At 44.4% G+C, this 24,248-nt stretch overlaps 1 protein-coding gene across 4 annotated transcripts in view; it reads right to left on the bottom strand.

Annotated features, from left to right (window-relative positions):
* Positions 1–2,025: 2,025 nt before the first annotated feature.
* Positions 2,026–24,248, bottom strand: part of LOC141176107 (uncharacterized) — a 31,238-nt gene continuing 9,015 nt past the window's right edge. The window contains exons 2-8 of one of the 4 annotated variants that reach the window (XM_073660099.1): positions 12,363–13,878; positions 12,103–12,248; positions 11,794–11,973; positions 11,587–11,710; positions 11,405–11,502; positions 11,116–11,206; positions 2,026–4,638 (exon numbers count right to left, since the gene is read on the bottom strand). In XM_073660099.1, the coding sequence (XP_073516200.1) occupies positions 3,347–4,638; positions 11,116–11,206; positions 11,405–11,502; positions 11,587–11,710; positions 11,794–11,973; positions 12,103–12,180 (1,863 nt within the window). In that variant the 5' untranslated portion in view covers positions 12,181–12,248; positions 12,363–13,878 and the 3' untranslated portion in view covers positions 2,026–3,346. The remainder of the gene's footprint in view (positions 4,639–11,115; positions 11,207–11,404; positions 11,503–11,586; positions 11,711–11,793; positions 11,974–12,102; positions 12,249–12,362; positions 13,879–24,248) is intronic. The other 3 variants (XM_073660098.1, XM_073660101.1, XM_073660100.1) reach the window with 3 other exon arrangements.

Raw genomic sequence — 24,248 nt, 5'->3', positions numbered from 1 at the left:
ATATTTACACATTCCCACATCATATGTATCAGGTGGGCGTCATTTTGATCACATCTAAGACATGCGTCATCCGTTTGTATTTCAATTTTAAATAAAATACTTGGGGATCTATATACCCTATGAATCAGAAGAATTCGGGACAATCTTTGTGACTCCGACAATGAAAGTTTCGGTGTCATTTCAGTATTTTCCCCCATTGCTCCTCAGATAAGGGACCCACATCCTCCTCCCATTTTGTCTTAACTATCAAAGGATATTTATCCAACTATAGGGCCAGTAACTGCCTATAAATAAGGGATATTAGACCTTTTGTATCCACTGCTGTAGCAATGGTACAGTTCTGCTCAAAAGTTTACATACCCCAGCAGAATTAACATCCTCACCTGTGACCTGTTTGCTTGTAATCAGTGTGTGTGCACTGACATTTCTGGATTGTGAGTCATGGGGAAAGCAAAAGAATTTTCAACGGATCTATGGAAAAAGGTAGTTGAACTGTATAACACAGCAAAGGTAGACGAACAAAGATTTCAGCCACAACGGCAAGGAAAATTGTTCTGGATGCAAAGAAAAACCCACAAATAACATCATCTGAAATTCAGGACTCTGAAAACTAGCGGTGTGGCTGTTTCAAGATGCACAATAAGGAGGCACGTGAAGAAAAATGGGCTGCATGGATGAGTCGTCAGAAGAAAGCCATTACTGCGCAAATGCCACAAAGTATCTCACCTAGAATACGCCAAAGAAGCCTCAAAACTTCTGGAACAAGGCAATTTGGAGTGATGAGACCAAAATTTAACTTTTTGGCCACAACCATAAACGTTACATTTGGAGAGAGGTCAACAAGGCCTATGATGAAAGGAACACCTTTCCTACTGTAAAGCACAGAGTTGGATCGCTGATGTTTTGGGGATGTGTGAACTACAAAGGCACAGGAAACTTGGTAAAAGTTGAAGGAAAGATGAATGCAGCACGTTATCAGCAAATACTGAAGATAAATTTTCACTCATCAGCCCGGAAGCTGCACATGGGATGTACTTGGACGTTTCAACATGACAACCATCCAAAACACAAGGCCAAGTCGACCTGTCATTGGCTACAGCAGAACAAAGTGAAGGTTCTGGAGTGGCCATATCAGTCTACTGACCTCAATATCATTGAGTCACTCTGGGGAGATCTCAAGCGCGCAATTCATGCTAGACAGCCCAAGAATTTACAGGAACTGCAGGCTTTTTGCCAAGAAGAATGGGCAGCTTTACCATCTGAGGAAATAAAAAACCTCATCCACAACTACCACAAAAGACTTCAAGCTGTCATTGATGTTAAAGGGGGCAATACACGGTATTAAGAACTGGGGTATGTGAACTTTTGATCAGGGTCATTTGGATGTTTTTGGTTGTCATTAAGATTTAAAAAAGAGAAAACACAGTAGTTTGACAATAAATGGCTTCATCCAACCAATAGCCATGAGTGGAGAAAAAGTTTTTTTGTTATCATTCATATTCTCTGAGACAAGGCCAAGAAAGCAAAAATTCTGCCGGGGTATGTAAACTTTTGTGCACAACTGTATCTAATTATATGCTTAAAGAAATAAGTAATCATCTGAAAACTGTCTCTCTCATCAAGGAAGACTAGATTCATTTCAGGAGCTCATATGATTGGCAGGTTCCTTTTCCATCTGGCTGCATCACCATCAAGTTCCTGATCCACTGAACGCCTTCTGCGACGTGCTGGAACTCTCTGTGGCAATGGTGGAGCAGGTGGCCAGTCAGATATATGGAATGTCCAGGACATCACAAATAGGTCTCATGTTGCTTGGATCTTTGAAAATTTACAGCTAGAATGGGTAGCCCCAGGAGTACATCAGGCCATTTTCCCAGAGGGCATCAAGTAGTGGTTTCAATACCCTTCTTTTAGCAAGTGTCATTCAGGATAGATATGTGAGCAATTATATGCGTTTTCCATTGAAATCACCAGGACCCAACTCCTCTGCTTTCCTCACAATGGCCTCTTTTATATTGAAAAAATGTATGCGACAGGTAATGTCCCTTGGACGCTCAGGATCTGGGCCATGATTGCCTAATGTACGGTGCGCCTTATAAATCTCCACCTCCTTATCAATAGGATCACCAAGGATATTATTGAATAATGATCGCAGTGTTGGCATAATCGCTTGTGCATTGATGCTTTCAGGTATACCCCTTATCCAGATATTATTGTGATTTTCTTGATCATCAACCATATTAAACAGATGGTTTATTTACTGCCTGTGAAGATCCAGTGTTAGTTTCTGAGCATTTTGATGGCCTCTAACCTGGACGACATTATCCTCTAATCTCTGTACCTTGTCAGTAAGCTGTGACAGGATAGAAGTGAGGGGACGTGTTTCAGTATTGTATGTGGTCTCCAGCCTCTGAATATATTGCTCCATATCTTCTTTAGTAGGGATAGATACAATCTGATATACAAATAAGTTATGTTGTTCCCCACATCAGAATAACCTGTGGCTGGGGGGTAAATGTCCCTGTGAAGCAAGCACTGCACAGTGGGGGCTTTGGTGAGCGTACAGGGAGATTTGTGGAGCTGTTTTCTTGTGAGGCCTACATTAAGAGAGAAATTGCTGCAGGACTTACAGGCTGGAGCTGTCTGGCATCATGAGGGTTTAGACTGCTTTTTTTCCATGCTGAGGTGAGGCAGTAATAGCTCCGGAGCAGGAAGATAAGACCTTCCATAAGAAACGCGGCATACCAGGCATGCTGACAGAGGTGGAGGACCTCAGACTAACCTCTGATCTCTTCTTTCTTTCCCATATCGAAAGTCATGTTGGAGGCTGTAAATTGCTTATAATTCCCCCAGGAACACAGTCTGACGAGAGTGCTTTCAATGTGTGCATTCTCTTGGTGCTATGTCCAGGCTATGTCCCTCCTGTTGATGTTCAATACATCCAAAGGCGAGGACAGTGAAGGCGGCGTTGATTGGGCACAGAGCTTGTGTGATGTAACAACTTTATGTGAGCCCCGGGAAAGCAAGTTGTGACACCAATGGAACAGTGCCAGAACGGGAGGTGCGTATGAGTGTTTTTATTTTAACAAGGCCAAACATGAGGAATGAGAAGGAGTTGTCCTAGTAGTGAACAACCCCTTTATGAAGATACAATTTTCGGTTAAAACATTTCCAACATTCTGAACATGAAAAAGATTTCTCCCCAGTATGAGTTCTCTGGTGACCAAGAAGAGATTATTTATTCACAAAACATCTCCCACATTTTGAACATGGAAAAGGCTTCTCAGCTATGTGGGTTCTCTGGTGTTTAACCAAATCGGATTTCTGGTCAAACATTTTCCACATTCTAAGCTGGAAAAAGGGGCTTCTTCTCTGTGTGAGTTCCCTGATGTTTGATAAGACTTGATTTCTCTGTAAAACATTTCCCACATTCTGAACAGGAAAAGGGCTTCTTCCCTGTGTGGGTTCTTAGGTGTATAACAACATTTGATTTCTGGTTAAAACATTTCCCACATTCTGAACAGGAAAAAGGCTTCTTCCCTGTGTGAGTTCTCTGGTGGATAACAAGATGAGCTTTCTGTTTAAAATATTTCCCACATTCTGAACATGAAAAATGCTTCTCCCCTGTGTGTATTCTCTGGTGCTTAACAAAATCTGATTTCTGATTAAAACATTTCCCACATTCTGAACAGGAAAAAGGCTTCTCCCCTGTGTGAATTCTCTGGTGGTTAATAAGATGTGCTTTCCGGTTAAAACATTTCTGATTAAAACACTTCCCACAGTCTGAACAGGAAAATGGCTTCTCCCCTGTGTGAGTATTCTGATGTTTCATAAGACTTGATTTGTCTGTAAAACATTTCCCACATTCTGAACATGAAAAAGGCTTCTCCCCTGTGTGAATTCTCTGGTGGTTATTAAGATGCGCTTTCCGGTTAAAACATTTCCCACATTCTGAACATGAAAAAGGCTTCTCCCCTGTGTGAGTTCTCTGGTGAGTAACAAAATCTAATTTCTGATTAAAACATTTCCCACAATCTGAACAGGAAAATGGCTTCTCCCCTGTGTGAGTATTCTGATGTTTCATAAAATTTGATTTCTGGTTAAAACATTTCCCACATTCTGAACAGGAAAAAGGCTTCTCCCCTGTGTGAGTTCTCTGGTGGCAATCAAGATGCGCTTTCCGGTTAAAACATTTCCCACATTCTAAACATGAAAAAGGCTTCTCCCCTGTGTGAATTCTCTGGTGAGAAACAAGATCTGATATCTGGTTAAAACATTTCCCACACTTGGAACAAGAAAATCTATTCTCCGCTGTGTGAATTTTTTGATATTTAAGGAAAGATTTTTCGAGGGGAAAACTTTTTCTAGGTTCTGAAAGTGAAAATGGCTTCTTTGCTTTAGAAGCAGTTTGTTTTTTAATGCTTATTTTGTGACTTTGATTTTCCTTAGTAATTGATAATGAATCAGAAGACAGGATCTGTTTCAAAGGATCAGATGATAGATCTTTGCTGTGAAGGGATGATGTTATATCTGTAGTAATGGCATTCACTTCAGTTGTATCCTGTGGGATCTCGAGATCATCTGATTTAAAAATTGAAGTTGTCAGCTGTCCCTCTGCTCTCCTGGTATAATCATCTGCTAAGAAAAAAAACAATTATTAATTTTAAATAAAATATCTTTAAAATTTATATTTTTGAACATTTCTACAAACACTCCTTAAAATGCATGTTCTTTAAAAAATTACATTATTCACCAAGACAATGACAGTTCATAGTCTAATAAAGGCTCTTGAAAAGCAACATGGCTTCCATAAACCCATCCAGCAATATCCGCTCTCCCAAAGTCAAATCTCCCCCTCGCTTCTGAGCCTTGCAGTGTGACCAAACCATACTCAGCATCCATGTATTTGGAATTACTATTGTGAGAAGAACCCACTTAATTTACGGTGTGTGTCTCCTGGAGCACAATCTGAGCACTATGTGTTGGGTAATAAAATGACACATTTGCAATTTTCACTCTCCAACATGCACTTCTTGATAATTTCCAGAAAGTGGCTGTGGAATCAAAATAGTCACTTTTGCTATAGACTGAAAAGCTCTGGAGAGGGACAGAAGCGCATACAAAATAGGGCAATTCCGCCTGGTTAGGGATAGGTTATAATCGATGATAGCACTAACCTAAGGCTGTTGTGTGTAGGCACAACACCTATAAGAACATAAAAAGCCGCTGCTGCTGCCCCGTGGCTGGAGGAAAGGTTCTTCCAGAGGTATAATGGTAAAAATGGAAGCTGACACGTTTAGGCGGGCTGGGCTCCGGAAATGAAAAGCCTTGGGATTCCAATACGGTTTGTATTAATACCAACACATTTTCTGTCATAAAAACCAAGCCTCTTGGTTTTATACAGGTGCATCTCACTAAATTAGAATATCATCAAAAAGTTAATTTATTTCAGTTCTTCAATACAAAAAGTGAAACTCATAGTATATAGAGTCATTACAAATAGAGTGATCTATTTCAAGTGTTTATTTCTGTTAATGTTGATGACTATGGCTTACAGCCAATGAAAACACAAAAGTCATTATCTCAGTAAATTAGAATACTTTATAGCACCAGCTTGAAAAATGATTTTAAAATCCGAAATGTTGACCTAATGAAATGTATGTTCAGTAAATGCACTCAATACTTGGTTGGGGCTCCTTTTGCATCAATTACTGCATCAATGTGCATGGAGGCAATCAGCCTGTGGCACTGCTGAGGTGTTATGGAAGGCCAGGTGGCTTTGATAACAGACTTCAGCTCGTCTCCATTGTTGGGTCTGGTGTCTCTCGTCTTCCTCTTGACAATACCCCATTGATTCTTTATGGGGTTAAGGTCAGGCGAGTTTGCTGGCCAATCAAGCACCGTGATACTGTTGTTTTTAAACCAGGTATTGGTACTTTTGGCAGTGTGGACAGGTGCCAAGTCCTGCTGGAGAATGAAATTTCCATCTCCAAAAAGCTTGTCTGCAGAGGAAAGCATGAAGTGCTGTAAAATGTCCTGGTAGACGGCTGCGCTGACTTTGGTCTTGATAAAACACATTGAACCTACACCAGCAGAAGAGATGGCTCCCCAACCATCACTGACTTCACACTAGACCTCAAGCAGCTTGGATAGTGGCCTGTCCACTCTTCCTCCAGACTCTAGGATCTTGATTTCCAAAAGAAATGCAAAATTGAGGACTTCTGGTTCCAGCGCTGGTAATGTAGGGAGGATGACTCCTGAGCTCCCGGCACCTCCACAGACCTTACTAAAGTACCGGCTACAAATAGCGGCGATAGGCTCCGTAACCAGGCAAGTCAGGAAGACTGAACGGTGGGGCACGCGTCCCACCTACATGGAATGATATCTACTGCGCAGCAATGCCAAAAACAAGACAGCCCGCGCTTTCAGGGAGGTGTCATGGTGCTGGTACATGCAGACACTCGCGCCACTGCAGAGGAAAGCAGGCTGGAGACGCACATGAACACTGGCACCGATGCTAACAGAGACACCCAGGTACTGAGATTGGACTATAAGAGACTGGCCTCGGAGGTGGCCTATAAACTATTACCTGAGATATTACATACCTTGAAATAATCAGTGACACAGGCACTGCAGGCAATGCAGGAACAGCTACATGAGGCCACTGAGTAAATAAACAGAATAGAAACAAGGATATCTGCAATAGAGGACGATGCGCACACTGATCAAGAGAGTCTGGCTAGACTTACAAGAGAAAATGTTGTATTGAGAGACTGAATAGACAACCTGAAGAACAGATCCAGAAGGAGTAATCTCGGAATAGTGGGACTGCCAGAGACATTCCCCTATGAAGAGCTGAAAAAACTCTGTGAAATAGACATACCCAAAGCACCGGACATCACAACAGGACGCAAATCTGAAAGGGTGCACCGCATTGGTCCACCAGGAAATATGGAGAAAGGGGACAATAAAAGACCAAGACAAGTAATAGTAAAGTATCTTGATTTTTCTGATAAAAATGACATTATATAGAAATATCGCCGCCTCAGACAGCCCCTGTTGGTCCGAGGGGTAAAACTTCCACTATTTGAAGACTTTTCAGCTGAAGTAACCAGACAACGCAGATCCTTTGCTTTAATCTTTTCAGTCTTATTTAGCAAAAATATACGTTTTCAATTAAGATATCCAGCAATTCTTCATATAAGACTGTGGGATGCATCCTCCAGACCCTTCACAGATCCGAAAGCAGCGGAAGCGTTCATGGATAACATCTTGAATCTACAACAACAGGACAGCCCCTATGCACGAAGAACAGATCCTAGAGAGTCGCAAGGAACACCTGAAGAAGACATCGGGTGATCACCCCCCTCCTCATCAAATTCACCGAGAAAGCAGAGGCAAGACAGGAGATCAAAAACCCCATGAAAAGAAAGAACTGTTGGGACAGTGAGTAAAAGCACTCTTGGGGAAAGATATGGGAGTCTACTCAGGACGTTGATTATATAAGACTCTGTGATATTCCTCACATATACCCTCCAAGTGTCTCACCACCTTGCCTCATCCAGATCTTGGTCTCTCCCCAGTAATATCCATTAAGGGCTAACTGGTAGGAGGGTACTGAATGTTTTGTATTTTCATGTAATATGTTGGACGAGTCTGGGGGAGGGGGGGGAGACAATAATAAGGGTATAATTTGAAAAGAGGGGCTATAGGAACAATCTGAAAGGAAAATGTGGCAAAAAAAAGGGGGTGATAGATAAATAAATAAAATGATACAGGAGGTGCCGTGGTGAGGGAGATTTGACCAGGAAGAAGTGAAGTCAAAGAAGCTTAAAATACTGTATATAAGCTTAGGGTCATTTATTAACATGGTCATCAAGTTTGGTTCATGTTTAGAGTTTAAAAAAGCCAAGTTTTGTTTGTAGGGATCTATAATAAAATACAATCCTGGAGCGGTTCATCTACACACGTTATCTCACTTGAACAGTTGCAGCTGAAAGCAGGGAAAGGGGGAGAAAAGGGAAAAAATGGGGGAGAAAAACCAGACACTTGGGGGAAAAGGTAACCCAAAAAAATGTTGGAAAAAATTATGAGAATAATTTCATGGAATGTTAAAAGGATACGCTCTCCGCAAGAGCGTATGATGATTCTTTGTCACCTGAAACGCCTGAAGCCAGATGTAGCTCTACTCCAAGAAACCCATTTAGAAAAAAAAGATTTCCGGAGAATGAAAAAAATGTGGGTGGGTAAAGTTTTCGGGGCATCATCGGTTGATAAGAAAGCAGGGGTGCTCACATTAATGAATAAAAATATAAATGGGCAGATGAGTGAAACTTATGTGGGAGAAGACGGTAGACTTCATATTCTGTCATTACCTGTAGGGGAGAAACGTATAGCTTATACAATGTCTATGCACCAAATACAAATAATAAAATCTTCTTCCATCAACTGGAGAAAACGGTAATAGCAGACCTGGGCACAAATAGAATAGTGGGAGGTGCTCTAAGTTAGGTGGTCAATGTTGAGGAGGACAGGAAGAACTATCAAAAGGCGACCAAAACCGCCAAAAGACAGGATAGAGTTTTACCCATTTTGTTTGTCTACGGGGTTAGGTGATGCATGGAGACTACTACACCCTCAGAATAGGGAGTCCACTCACTATTCGCATGCGTGTGGCTCGCTATCCAGAATAGATTATTTTCTCATATCGGCAAACATACTAAGAAGGGTAGAGGAGACCCAGATGCAAAACATAGTAATATCTGATCATGCATTGATACTGTTAGATATAGCTGATACACGCCAAAAGGTTCAGATTTTTTATGGAGATACTCCTCCTTATTGAAAGATGATGAAGGCTTCACCCTAAGAGTAAAAGGATTAGTGGTCAGATTTTCTAATAGATAACGAAGAGAATAGGGAAAATAATAAATGACTATGGGAAATGGTAAAAGCAGTAACAAGAGGCAGAATAATGTCATATGTCTGTGGCAAAAAAAGAAACACTCAAAAAAAATTCGAGGAGGCCTCTGAGAAACTTAGAGATGCCTACACCAAATTTCAAACCAGTATGAATAAACATAACAGGGAAAAGTGGTTGAAGGAACAAAGATCGTGTGGGTGGAAAAAAGGGAACAATTATACCAGCGGGATCTCGAAATTAACTTATCCAAATATGGAAATAAATCAGGGAAAATGATGGCGAATCTGGTGAGAAATAAGTTAACAGTACAAGGCCCCCAATGTTTGAAGGACTCGAAGGGTAACATCCCAGGAAAATAACAGAAAGACTAGGATCCTTTTACAGAGATCTGTATAGCAACACCTCTACTGAAAAGTTTGGAAATAGCACTTTACTAGAAAGGGTTAAACTACCAAAACTGACAGATGAGTTTAAACAACACCTAAACGCCAAAATCACACTAGAAGAGAAAATAACCACCATCAAAAAACTCCACAACAGCAAAGCACAAGGCTCAGATGAATACACAAGTGAATTCTACAAAACGCTAATAGAAGACATAGCCCCTCTTTTAACAGATCTATTTAATGACATACTGGAGGGAAAAGGAATGATTAATTCAAGCGTCATGGCCTATATCAAATTATTACATAAACCAGGAAAAGACCCAATGGGCCCGGGCTCATACAGACCGATTTCTCTCAGAAATGTTGACAAAATACTCTCCAAGATAATGGCAGATAGATTGGCCACCATCATGCCAAAGCTAATATCACGCACACAGTCAGGTTTCATCAAGGGTAGACCGGCCACGATAAACATTAGAAAAGTACTATTGACACTTGACAAGATAAATTTTAACCCAAGGACGAGAGAAACACCAGCTTTACCTGCAATAGATGCTGAAAAAGCTTTTGACAATGTAAGATGGGATTGGATGTATATAGTGTTGAGAGGAATGTCTTTTGTAGGCCTCTTCTATGAATATATACGCACCATATACTCATCTCCGAAGGCACGGGTATACAGTACAGACCAAAAGTTTGGACACACCTTCTCTAAATTTAAACATTTTTCTGTATTTTCATGACTATGAAAATTGTACATTCACACTGAAGGCATCAAAACTATGAATTAACACATGTGGAATTATATACATAACAAAAAAGTGTGAAACAACTGAAAATATGTCTTATATTCTAGGTTCTTCAAAGTAGCTACCTTTTGCTTTGATGACTGCTTTGCACACTCTTGGCATTCTCTTGATGAGCTTCAAGAGGTAGTCACCGGAAATGGTTTTCACTTCACAGGTGTGCTCTGTCAGGTTTAATAAGTGAAATTTCTTGCCTTATAAATGTGCTTGGGACCATCAGATGTGTTGTGCAGAAGTCTGGTAGATACACAGCTGATAGTCCTACTGAATTGACTGTTAGAATTTGTATTATGGCAAGAAAAAAGCAGCTAAGTAAAGAAAAACGAGTGGCCATCATTACTTTAAAAAACAAAGGTCAGTCAGTCTGAAAAATTTGGAAAACTTTGAAAGTGTCCCCAAGTGCAGTTGCAAAAACCATCAAGCGCTACAAAGAGACTGGCTCACATGAGGACCGCCCCAGGAAAGGAAGACCAAGAGTCACCTCTGCTTCTGAGGATAAGTTTATCCAAGTCACCAGCCTTGGAAATCGCAGGTTAACAGCAGCTCAGATTAGAGACCAGGTCAATGCCACACAGCGTTCTAGCAGCCGACACATCTCTTCAACAACTGTTAAGAGGAGACTTTGTGCAGCAGGCCTTCATGGTAAAATAGCTGCTAGGAAACCACTGCTAAGGACAAGCAACAAGCAGAAGAGACTTGTTTGGGCTAAAGAACACAAGGAATGGACATTAGACCAGTGGAAATCTGTGCTTTGGTCTAATGAGTCCAAATTTGAGATCCCAGGGGGAGGTGGATCTTCCTGGTTGCAAGTTCTATAGAAAAGGGTTTTCAATACCCAAAGTCATTTCAACAGTTTTGGGTGGAGGAGAATGTTGTGATCTAGCGGCAAAATGGAGATCACACGATTGTGATAAGGTCGGACTACACTACTGATAAAGCAACCACAGCCGGTGACTGAGAAGAATCAATGACTTCTCTGTATTTAGTGGTCACTACTCACCTGGCCAGCCATATGTAGGAATCTCCTCTTTACACCACTCAACACCCCTCACATATGTCTCTGTAGTATTAATATGGGTCAGATCTTCACCCTGAAACAAATATCGTAAAAGTCACAGACAGATCGAGAAGTCCCATCTATGATCAGCTCTAATCTTGCCATCTCCACCGTTCTCATTACACAAGTATAAAACATATAATACTGGTGGATAAAACAAGACTGAGCACAAGACCTTCACAGCCGTCTACACATCATAGGGGAAATCTCATGACACCTTCTCTCCATCTACCTGATGATCCTGAGGAGCATTGGGATCTTCTTGTTTACAGTCCTGTCGAAGAAGAGGACGGGGACATCTCTCTGGTGTTGTCCTCTTACTGGATAGAACTGGAGGAAAGAAAATTCATGGACTGAATTCGTTCTTTACATACAGATAATTATAGGCCGTGTGTATTTAGTCCTGTCTATTACCTGGTGATGTGAGGGGCTGGGGAACCTCCATCATGACGTCCTTGTACAGATCTTTGTGTCCTTCTAAATACTCCCACTCCTCCATGGAGAAATAGACAGCGACATCCTGACACCTTATAAGAACCTGACACATACAATGATACCATCATCCCCCCGATCCCTTCATAGCGTTACTGTATAATGTCCCAGCATTCCCAGCAGTGTCACCTCTCCAGTCAGCAGCTCAATCATCTTGTAGGCGAGTTCTAGGATCTTCTGGTCACTGATGTCCTCATGTATCAGGGGGTGAGGTGGAGGCCCTGTGATTGGGCTCAGGGGTCTTCCCCGTCCCTCAGACACAGGGGCCTGACAGCGCTCACTAGAGGTCTTCTTCACTACTGTGTAATCCTGGTTATGGAGAGACACATTAATACATCTCACTCTAGACATTTCCAGAGTCCTCACCTCTCCAGTTCTGTCCATCTGTTATTCCCATAGATAAGAATGATGTAATGTAACGTCATCAGAATCTCTCACCTCTCCAGTAAGCCGGAAGAGGATCTCTAGGGTGAGGTGTAACATCCTCTCCACCATCTTGTCTCTGTCCATATCCATCCTTGATGGATAAAATCAGGAAAATTCTCTTATATAGAAGATCTTCACTGATCTGATATTGTAGAGACCTGAATGAGAAGATGAGCCGATGTAACATCATAAAAATCCTGTGTAATTGTAACATCCCTGGTGGCGTGCTTGCATAGTGCACCACCTCCCACTATGCAAGACCGCAATCTTACCCATCAGTCCAGCCTGCAAACCTTGCTCCAGTTCATGCTGTGTGCTTGTCCCTTGTCTGACTGCTTAGGGCGGCGGCCCGGTTGCTTCCTGATTCTTATAGCTGCTGTGGGCGCGCTCCTAATGCATCCCCAGCCTATTGCTGTGAGTCACTGGATATTTAAACCCCCTCCACCCTGAAGGTGGTGCCTGAGCAACACTAACAATCAGTGTGCTCCTTCGCCTCTGAGTTGCCAGGTCCTGTTCTCATCTTGTCTGTTTCCGCCATCCTGGGGGCTGTATTCCCAGGCCTGTTACCTGTGACTTCGTTCCAGTGTCAGTTCCTGTCTGAACTATCTCCTAGCCTGTTGTCTGTTTATTTCTATATCCGTACCTTCCCTTTTTCTGCAGTGTCTGAACCTGCACCTAGCTCCAACTCGTTGTCTCTCTACTTCTGTTTGTGACTTTAGAGTCCACTCGCTACTTCGTTGTAAGTACCTTGTGTGTATCTGGTTCTGCTTGTCCCTTTTCCCTTCCTCCATATCTACCTCCTGTGTTCTAACCGTCTTCCTGTATTTTCCTGTCTGTTCCATGTGAACAGAGCCCAGTCCTCTCTGCCTGCACCTTCAGCCCTGTCCTGCTCTGCTTGTCCACCGCTCCTGCGGTTTCGCTCTGCTCCCCCTTGTCCACCGCTCCGGTGGTTCTTCTCTGCTCTGCTTGTCCACCGCTCCAGCGGTTTCGCTCTGCTCTACCTTGTCCAGCGCACCTGCGGTTTCGCTCTGTCTGCTTGCTCACCGCACCAGCGGTTTCTCTCTGCTCTGCCTTGTCCACCGCTCCGGCGGTTTTGCTCTGCTCTACCTTGTCCACCGCACCTGCGGTTTCGCTCTGTCTGCTTGCTCACCGCACTAGTGGTTTCTTTCAGCTCTGCCTGGTCCACCACTCCGGCGGTTTCGCTCTGCTCTGCTTGCTCACCGAACCAGCGGTTCCTCTCTGCTCTGCTTTGTCCACCGCTCCGGCGGTTTCGCTCTGCTCTGCCTTGTCCTCCGCTCCGGCGGTTTCGCTTTACTCTGCTTGTCTACCGCATCTGCGGCTCTGTTCCTGTATCCCAGTCTGTACTGGACCCTATCCAGCCTGCGCTCCAACCTGCTAGTGCCTCCCTATCTGCACGCCAGCCGTGCCTGCCAGTACCTCCCTGTCGGCATACCAGCCGTGCTTACCAGTACCCACCTGTCTGCATACCAACTGTGCCTGCCAATACCCACCTGTCTGTATGCCAGCCTAACCTGCCTGTTCCTGCATTCCCCAGTTCCTGCATTCCAACAGCGATGTCCGGGGTCTGACCTGGAGTAGCACCTGGTCCTTCTGCTCGGTTCCTCCCTGGTGCACGGAGTCGACTGAGCTGCCATGCGACCTTGGTCGGATCGGGTTGATACTTAGTTACGCCCCTCCAGGCACTCCTCGGTTCATGGTACAGTGGGATCACTAATCAAGCACACCCCAGTCAGTCCGGGCGTGTGCATAACAGTAATAATACAATTACTGGAGATAATAAGGGGAAACATATGAGGAGATTTATTATTTTACAGTATTTAGTTTTCTTCTTTACATCTAGTAATAAAACCTATATACACTGCTCAAAAAAATAAAGGGAACACTCAAATAACACATCCTAGATCTGAATGAATGAAATATTCTCATTGAATACTTTGTTCTGTACAAAGTTGAATGTGCTGACAACAAAATCACACATAAATCATTAATGGAAATCAAATGTATTAACCAATGGAGGCCTGGATTTGGAGTCACCCCCAAAATTAAAGTGGAAAAACACACTACAGGCTGATCCAAGGTTAATGTAATGTCCTTAAAACAAGTCAAAATGAGGCTCAGTATTGTGTGTGGCCTCCACGTGCCTGTATGACCTCCCTACAATGCCTGGGCATGCTCCTGATGAGGTTGCGGATGGTCTCCTGTGGGATCTCCTCCCAGACCTGGACTAAAGCATCCGCCAACTCCTGGACAGTCTGTGCTGCAACGTGACGTTGGTGGATGGAACGAGACATGATGTCCCAGATGTGCTCAATCGGATTCAGGTCTAGGGAAAGGGCGGGCCAGTCCATAGCTTCAATGCCTTCATCTTGCAGGAACTGCTGACACACTCCAACCACATGAGATCTGCCATTGTCCTGCATTAGGAGGAACCCAGGGCCAAGCGCACCAGCATATGGTCTCACAAGGGGTGTGAGGATCTCATCTCTGTACCTAATGGCAGTCAGGCTACCTCTGGCGAGCACATGGAGGGCTGTGCGGCCCTCCAAAGAAATGCCACCCCACACCATTACTGACCCACTGCCAAACCGTTCATGCTGAAGGATGTTGCAGGCTGCAGATCGCTCTCCACGGCGTCTCCAGACTCTGTCACATGTGCTCAGTGTGAACCTGCTTTCATGTGTGAAAAGCACAGGGCGCCAGTGGCGACTTTGCCAATCCTGGTGATCTGTGGCAAATGCCAAGCATCCTGCATTGTGTTTGGCTGTGAGCACAACCCCCATATATGGACGACGGGCCCTCATTCCACCCTCATGGAGTTGGTTTCTAACCGTTTGTGCAGACACATGCACATTTGTGGCCTGCTGGAGGTCATTTTGCAGGGCTCTGGCAGTGCTCCTCCTGTTCCTCCTTGCACAAAGGAGGAGGTAACAGTTCTGCTGCTGGGTTGTTGCCCTCCTATGGCTCCCTCCACGTCTCCTGGTGTACTGGCCTGTCTCCTGGTAGCGCCTCCAGCCTCTGGACACTACGTTAACAGACACAGCAAACCTTCTATATAATTCTATGTAAATAAATATTTATTTTTTATTTTAAATTCTTTTTTTTACAGGTACCATGGTACCTGGGTCTGGAGGTGAGAGTCTCCTCTTCTCCAGCCCCGGGTACCATCCACACATTGAACCGCATTAACATCCGCATGTATACATGTATACATACGGATGTTAAGCATTTCAATGCAAGTCAATGGCGGCAATTACGCTGCGTGTCCGCAAAAATAATGGACATGCTGCGTATTTTTCCGCAATGATACCCGCATCGGAAATTTCCGCAGCATGTGCACAGCACATGCGGATTCTCATTGGGGACCATGGGGCATGTATTATCAAGCGTTTTCGCTGCGGAAATTCCGCGGCAAAAACGCTTGAAAAACGCATAGTGGGCACGCAGCCTTACAGCTGCTGGCAATGATTGAAGGAGGTCCCCCCTGCCAGCCTAACAGTGAGTAAATACAAATGGGGGGGCCTTTAGTCAGGGATGATAGAGGGGAAGGGGTTAAGTTACTTAAGGATGAATGGGGGCCATATTCCCTCATCGCCCCTTTCACAACTGACTGACTGCACGGTGCACCCCATTCCCTTATCCCCTCTGACTGAGGCTTTTCCCTCCATATCACCCCTGGCTGCACCCCCTCCCTGTATCACACCTGACTGCACCCCCTAACTGATCCTCATCCCCCGTATTACCCCTGACCTGAGCCCCCTCTCCCCTTATCACCCCTGACCTGAGCCCCCTCTCCTCGTATCACCCTGACTGCACCTTCTCTCCCTGTATCACCCCTGACCTGAGCCCCCTCTCCCTGTATCACCCCTGACTGCACCTCCTCTCCCTGTATCATCCCTGACCTGAGCCCCCTCTCCCTGTATCACCTCTGACTGCGACCCCTTTCTTGTATCAACCCATGTGACCTCTCTCCCTTTATCACCTCAGACAGACTTAGCCCCCTCTCCCTGTATCACCCCTGACTGACTTAGCCCCTTCTCCCTGTATCACCCATGACTGACTTAGTCCCCTCTCCCTGTATCACCCCTGACTTACTAAAAGTCTTACTAAAAGTTACTAGCAAAGTGAGGCCCTTGATAAGAAGTTATGGCCTTAAATGTGGCAGAGAGATTTAAGTAAGGGAAAGCTCTTTTTTTATATCACTAATAACGCCATACATAAGTGATTTAGGGCCCCCACCACTATTAGTGGATACATTCACATTATGCATTTGCTGCAGAATTTCTACAATGGAAAACCCATAGCAAATTAACAGCGGTAATATCCACACAGATATAGTGCAGATATTGTTGTCTTTACTGCTGGTTCACCTTTACCACTGAGGCTATGTTCCCACGTTCAGGATTCTCTGCGGTTTTGAAACTGTGTGTTTATGCAGTGTCAAAACTGCAGTGGCCAGATGTTAAAGCATAGTGGATGGGATTTCTAGAAATCCCATGTCCACTATGTGTGCATCTCAGGCTGCGGATCACCCGCGGATTCTGACAAGTGGCACGTCTTTCAGATCCACAGCATGTCAATTTCTCTTGCGGGTCCACATGTGGACTTTCCCAATAGACTAACATCTATTAGGAAAGTCCACAGGAGAAAAAAAAAATGGCGCTGCTCATTAGCATAATGAGGGCGGAAGTGCTGCGACTCCACTGCAGTGTCGGGCCGCAGCGGCTTCACTCTGTGGGAATGTAGCCTGACTTGATCCTTTTGTATTGCAAAGGATGAAGTCGGTGGTGAATATCCGCAGCATCGGTTAATTCACGCTCTGGATTTTCTCAGCGTATGGATGAGATGTCATAAAATCCCATCCACTACGCTGGTGCTATAAAACATTGGTTTAGCTGTTATTACACATCAGGGGACATTTATCATTGAGTTTGCACCAAAATGTGGGCGCCATCTCTTTCTATAACAATAAGAAGTGTACTATCTTATATTATACCCTGATATTAGCGTGTTACCACACAATTGGAGGTCTTATATTTATTTCTATGTAGCTACGTAGTGGGCCCCAAGAATGATTTTCTCTGGTGGGCCCAATGTACTCCAGTCCGACGCTGTGTGAGCCTATAGTAACTCCACTAATATCAGGAATTTTATGTAATTCTACAGCTAAATGTTCCATCATCAATGTGTATAGCAGAGGTGATAAGGGACACGCTTGTCTCGTCCCCTTTTTAATAGAAAATGTGTCAGATAGAAGGCCGGTTACCCTATCACTTTAGGGTCAGTGAAGGATAGAATTTTAGATAACAAGAAAGAGCTCAACTCAATCTGTGGCAATATGCTCTTCAAGAAAGTCCAGTGCACTCTGTTGAACGCCTTTTCAGTGTTGACAAAAACAAGGCACATTGGGATCCCCTGGTTTTTTTTTGCATGTGAAATTAACAATGTTTTATCCGTATTATCACGAGCCTCTCTACCTTTAATGCAGCCAACCTGATTGCTGCTAACAATTGAGGGTAGGTAGTGGGAGAGCCATGGTGCAATTATTTTAGAGAATATTTTGACATCTACATTAATGAATGATATTGGATGAATATTAGGGCAGGCATTTGGTTCTTTTCCAGGCTTTGAGAAAAACCATTATATGACTCTTAACTGATTGGGGGCAAAGGAGGGGAGTCTTCTGAGATATTATTGAGCTCTTCGGCTAAAATGGTAATAACATGGGTACAAATATCTTATAAAATCTATTATTGAATCCATCTGGCCCAGGGCTCTTCCCGATAGGGAATGATTTATTGGCCTCTCCTATCTCTTGTTCAGTGAAAGCTTTGTCTAGTAAATCCTGCTCAGGGGTCTGTCTGGAAGGAAAAGCAGTGTCCATATTTTGTTTCAAGAATATTAGGTGGCATGTCGTGGTATTGTCCATGAATATTATACAGCGAGCTATAACAGCAACGAAATGCTTCAGCTATGTCAATGGGGTTATGAATTTCTGGCACAGGTGTCCTTTTATTTTGTATACATATGTCCTTTACATGCATGGATGTAACCTCCTTCCCAGTCGGAGACCACATTTATTTGTGAATTTGTCCATACGTGTTGCTTGTGCTCTGAGAGCAGACAAGAATTATACACTCAGACACTGGCTGTGTGTTATTTTCTTTCTCCAATGCATCGTATTTATTTCATTTGAACAAAAATGGCAGATTTAGAGATAATATATCTTAATCCAAATTAGCTCTTCTTGAAAGGGCTACCACAGCAACACACACACCAACATACATACAGAGTGGAAATTAAGTATTTGATACTCTGCGGATTTTGCAAGCTTTCCCACCTACAAAGAATGGAGAGGTCTGTAATTTTTATCGCAGGTAGACTTCAACTGTGAGAGGCAGAATCTTGAAAAAAAATCCAGAAAATCACATTGTATGGTTATTACATAATTAATTTGCATTTTATTGCATGAAATAAGAATTTGATAGAAAAGAAAAACCGAAATTAATATTTGGTACAGAAACCTTTGTTGGCAATTAGAGTGGTTAGACGTTTCCTGTAGTTCTTGGCCAGCTTTGCACACACTGCAGCAGGGATTTTGGCCCACTCCTCCATACAGATCTGCTCCAGATCTTTTTGGTTTCGGGGCTGTCGATGCACAACATTTTCAGTTGCCTCCAAAGATTTTCTATTGGGTTCAGGTCTCGAGACTGGCTAGGCCAGTCCAGGACTTTGAAATGCTTCTTACGGAGCCACTCCATAGTTGCCCTGTCTGTGTGTTTAAGGTCATTGTCATGCTGGAAGACCCAGCTACGACCCATCTTCAATACTCTTACTGAGGGAATTAGGTTGTTGGGCAAAATCTCGAGATACATGACCCCATCCTCCCTTTAATAAGGTGCAGTCTTCCTATCCTCTTTGCAGAAAAGCACCCGCAAAGTATGATGTTTCCCCCCACCATGCTTCACAGTTGCAACGGTATTCTTGGGGTTGTACTCATCCTTCTTCTTCCAAACACGGCGAGGGGAGTTGATTCCAAAAAGTTCTATTTGGTCTCATCTGATACACATGACCTTCTCCCATGCCTCCTCTGGATCATCCAGATGGTCACTGCCGAACTTCAAACAGGCCTGGACATGTGCTGGTGTGAGCAGGGGAACCTTGGGTGCCCTGCAGGATTTTAATCCATGACATCATGGTGTGTTACTAACGGTAATGTTTGTTACTGTGTTCCCAGCTCTCTTCAGATGATTGACCAGGTCCTACCATGTAGTTCTGGACGAATTCCAGACCTTTCTCAGAATCATCCTTACCGCACGAGGCGAAATGTAGCATGGAGCCTCAGGCTGAGGAAGATTGACAGTCATCTTGTATTTGTTCCATTTTCTGATAATAAATAATCTACATGCTAAAAAAATATGTTTGTTTCGCCGTGGCTGCATGTCTCATGGCTGTTAGACACCTACAACACATACAGGGATTGCCTAACAAACAGGCAATCCCTGCATATGTTTTGGATGTCTAACAGCCACGAGACATGAAGTCATGGTAATGCGAACATGTTTTTAGAGTACGCCAAAGATACTCAGTTAGCACCAAAGCATGCTTGGATAACCCCTTATCCGAGCACGTTCGCGCATCACTAATAATTGTGCCAACAATTGTTGCCCTCTCACCAAGCTGCTCGCGAATTGTCCTGTAGCCCATCTCAGCCTTGTGTAGGTCTACAATTTTGTCCCTGGTGTCCTTACATAGCTCTTTGGTCTTGGCCATGGGGGAGAGGTTGGAGTCTGATTGATTGAGTGTGTGGACAGGTGTCTTTTATACATGTAACAAAGGAGCAATTAATATAGGTAAGAAGAGAAGAGTAGGAGGGCTTCTTAAGGAAAAATTAACAGGTCTGTGAGAGCCAGAATTCTTGCAGGTTGGTAGATGATCAATTACTTATTTCATGCAATAAAATGTAATTTAATTATTTAAAAATCATACAATGTGATATTCTGTTTTTTATTTTTAGATTCTTCCACAGTTGATGTGTACCTACAATAAATATTAGAGACCTCTCCATTCTTTGTAGGTGGGAAAACTGGCAAAATAGTATGTCAAATACTTATTTTCCACACTGTATATACAGTATATGTACACTTTGGGTCACTTCCATCTACAATAGCCCATAGTATATTCCTAAATGGTCAAATTTGACCACTAATACATAATTAGAGACACAAAAGGATCACCACACTTGTTAATTACTAAATAGTATATGTGGGAAATAACTGATAACACAATTCTGATATAGAAGCTCAGATTAGTGATGAGCGAGCATACTCGCAAGTACTCGGTACTCGCCCGAGCATCTCAGTACTCGAGATGCTTGGAGCTCGCTGAGTACTTGCGAGATGCTCGGGCGGATGCTCGGGTCCCCTCCCTGCATGTTTGGCTCTCTTTACAGAGCCAATGAACATGCAGGGATAGCTTATCACTCACTGTAATGCCGCAGCCATGTTGGTTGTGGCATTACAGTGATTGGCTGGCCGCACAGCGTCATCAGGTCTATATCAGACCTGGCGCCGCTGTACTCGTCAGTCTACTCCGCAATCAGGCAGAGTAGGGAGAGGTACTGCTGAGCTAGGGAGAGATTCGCTTGTTTATTAGGTAGTGTAGGTAGAACAGATCCAAACATATGCATCTCAACAAACAGTCGTGAGGACTAATCCATCTTCAGAGATATCAGGCAGGCAGTGTACATAGGCAGGCAGGCAGTGTATATAGCAGACTGCAGTGCATATAGCACAAGAGGCTCCATTCCAATTCTGCCTTCTGCTGCTGTTAGATATTTCTATACAAAGGCCCAGGTCTCAGGGGCCAGGAATACTTTTTTTTTGGATCTTAATCCTCATTATTTGCTTAAAAAACAATCCAGAGAACACAGTTTTTCTGCGACATTTGCTTGTTGGCACTGCAGAATACAGCCAGGTCCTTTCAATAATACAGTGCTAAAAATCCAGCTATTTAAAACTGTATTTTCTCCGTCACACGGATCATATATACGTTTTCAGAAAATACTACCATTTCTGGCCTCCATTAAAAATTTGTTTCAGTGTGTCAGCGAAGTGTTTGACACCGGTTTGCTGTTTAAAATAGTTACCTACAGGCCAGGTATTTAAAACTGTGGTTTCTCCGTCACATAGATCACATATAACTTCGCTCCAAATTCAGCCATTTGTAGTGAGTGTGGAAGATATTGGCCTCCATTTAAAATGGGCAAGGCCCGTGGCAAGGGACGGGGAACTGGGCGTAATGGTGATGGTGCATGCAGAGGCCGAGGCCGTGGGCAAGCTGAAATTGTGCCACAACAAACACCCATATCTTCTCGCCTGTCCTTCCTGTACCAATGCCTAGGGGACCGCAGCACACCACTATTGAACCCAGAGCAGTGTCAAAAGGTTGGTTGAATAGCAGATAATGCAGAGTGCCTGGAGACAACAGATCCCACACTTGGACACTCCGAAGAGCTGTTCACTTTTCCATTTATAGATTCGGGTCTCTTGCCCAGTCCACTTGAGAGGGGCAAGAGGAGATCACATGTAGCGATGCCCAAATATTTGAGCAGCCACGGTCACACGAAGGCGACAAGTGTCACAAGAGGTGGACGATGAGGAGACACAATTGCCAGAAATTCAAAAGGAGGACCAGGGTGCGGAAGTGGAAGAGCGAGGACAGCAGGACACAGGGGGAGGGAGGCAGAGCATGCCAACAGGCAGGAAGAAGTAGTGTGGTGGCCGCAGACAGAAGGCAGGCAAACGTTCACCGTAACACCAACACGAAGGAAGTTGCCAGTACAACTGTTAGGTCTTCCCGAGTCTGGTTGTTTTTTAAAGACTCTGCCGATAACCACACAAAGGCCATTTGCACCACCTACCAGGCCAGCATCAGCATCAGGGATGGCAAAACTACCAGCCTGACCACCACCACCATGATCAGGCACATGGCAGCAAAGCACCTGTCCATGGTGCATGCGAAGATGCCTCCTGCCCTGCACCTGTAATTGCACACTCTCAAGTAGCAGGGTCAGGAAGCATGTCCACATCCTTGTACCAGTGCAGCGTTCAGTTGTGCATACCCCAGTCCTTAAAACGCAAGAGCAAATACGCAGCCAACGCCCCACAGGCCACTCTACTAAATTCCCACATTTCGTGACTGTTTGCGTTCGAAATGTTGCCTTTTAGGCTCATGGAGACAGAAGCATTCAGCAATCTGATGGCGGTGGCCGTCCCTAGGTCCCCAGCCGCCACTATTTCTCCCGGCGTGCTGTCCCCGCATTACATAAGCACGTGTCCCAAAACATTAGCCGTGCCCTCAATAATGCAGTTACCGTGAAAGTACTCCTAACCAGGGACACATGGACAAGTGCTCGTGGGCAGGGAACGGTACATCTTGCTGACGGCACACTGGGTTAACATAGTGGAAGCCGGGACCCAGTCGGACCTTGGGATGGAACACGTCCTCCCGACGCCTAAGATTGCGGCCTTTAGGTCAATCAGGGTTGCCCCCACAGTCTACAGCTCCTGCATCTCAGCCTCCATTTCCGAAATGACCACATCAGTCACAAGCTGGAAGCACTGCCTCGGCCAAGCGGCAACAGGCTGTGCTGAAGCTAATATGCTTAGGTGACAAACAATGCTGAGTTGTGGACCGCTCTGAAAGAGCAGGCAGATCTTTGGCTCACACCGCTGAACCTACAGCCAGGCATAGTCGTGTGTGACAATGGCCGGAACCTAGTGGCGGCTCTGAGGCAAGGCAAACTCACACACGTACCATGCCTGGCCCATGTGCTTAACCTCGTGGTTCAGCGGTTTCTCAAATCCTACCCGGAGCTTCCGGATCAGCTTTTTAAAATACGCCGCCGGTGTGCCCATTTTAGAAAGTCACCTACAGCTTCCGCAGCCCTTGCCGTGTTTCAGCAGCGTTTGCAGCTTCCGGCTCACAGACTGGTGTGTGATGTCCCCACAGTGCAGATGCTGGGAAGGATTTGTGAGCAGAAGAGGGCAGTTGTTGAGAACCAGCATCAACAAGGCCGTCTATATTTAGTTCAGACTCCACACAAGACCTCAGGAGTGGACATGGATGTCAGACATATGTACCATCCTCCAAAACTTTGATGACTCCAACAAGATGGTGAGCGGTGATGAAGCCATAATTAGCATCACCATCCTGCTTCTCTGTCTTCTGAAACGCTCTCTGCTCACAATCAAAGAGGATGCATTGCAAGTGGAGAACAATGAGATGGAGCAAGGAACCATACATGGTGATTACACACAGCCCAGCCTCATCTCATCCCAACGTGGATTGGGTGACAATGAGGAAGAGGAGTAGGAGGAGGAAGAACAGGCGCTAGTTTCCTGCGCTATAGACGGTACTACCTGCACAACTGTAATACCATCTGTTCAGCGTGGATGGCCTGAGGACAGAGAGGAGGAGGAGGTGGAGAGCATGGTCAGTCGTCCTCTTGGTGAGGACACGGAAGTCTTGCCTGTTAGCAGTCTGGCACGCATGGCTGAGTTTATTTTACGTTGCCTTTCCCATGACCCTCGCGTTCTCAAAATTTTGTGTGACAGTCATTACTGGTTGGTGACACTTCCAGACCCACGCTACAAGGAGAACTTTATATCTCTTATTCCTGAGGCGGACAGGTCTACAAAAATGTGGCAGTACCAGAAGGCCCTTGTTGCGGAACTATTAAAAAAATTCCCATCTGAAAACGATGACGGCAGAGGTCACAGTTCGTTGGACAACCAAGGACTACAGGTGAGAGAGACACAACTCCAATCCAGCAGAGGCAGGGGAACACTGTAAAAGTTCTGGGAAAATTTTCTCAGCCCATCCCATCGCACAGGCCCTGAGGCGTGGGGTACTTTCACAAGGGGTGCAAAGTTTGGGAAGATGCTGAGGGAGTACCTTGCCGACCGTACCAACGTCCTCTGTGATTCCTCTGTGCCTTATTATTATTGGGCATCCAAGCTGCTTATGTGAAATGAAATGGCTCTCTTCGTCTTGGAGCTACAGTGGTGGCCAAAAGTATTGGCACCCCTTCAATTCTGTCAGATAATACTCAGTTTCTTCCTGAAAATGATTGCAAT

The sequence above is a fragment of the Phyllobates terribilis genome, unplaced genomic scaffold (assembly GCF_046119375.1).
Source record: "Phyllobates terribilis strain yellow unplaced genomic scaffold, ASM4611937v1 Scaffold_17__1_contigs__length_24005725, whole genome shotgun sequence".
NCBI lineage: Eukaryota > Metazoa > Chordata > Amphibia > Anura > Dendrobatidae > Phyllobates > Phyllobates terribilis.
This window is presented reverse-complemented; position numbering and strand designations above follow the sequence as displayed.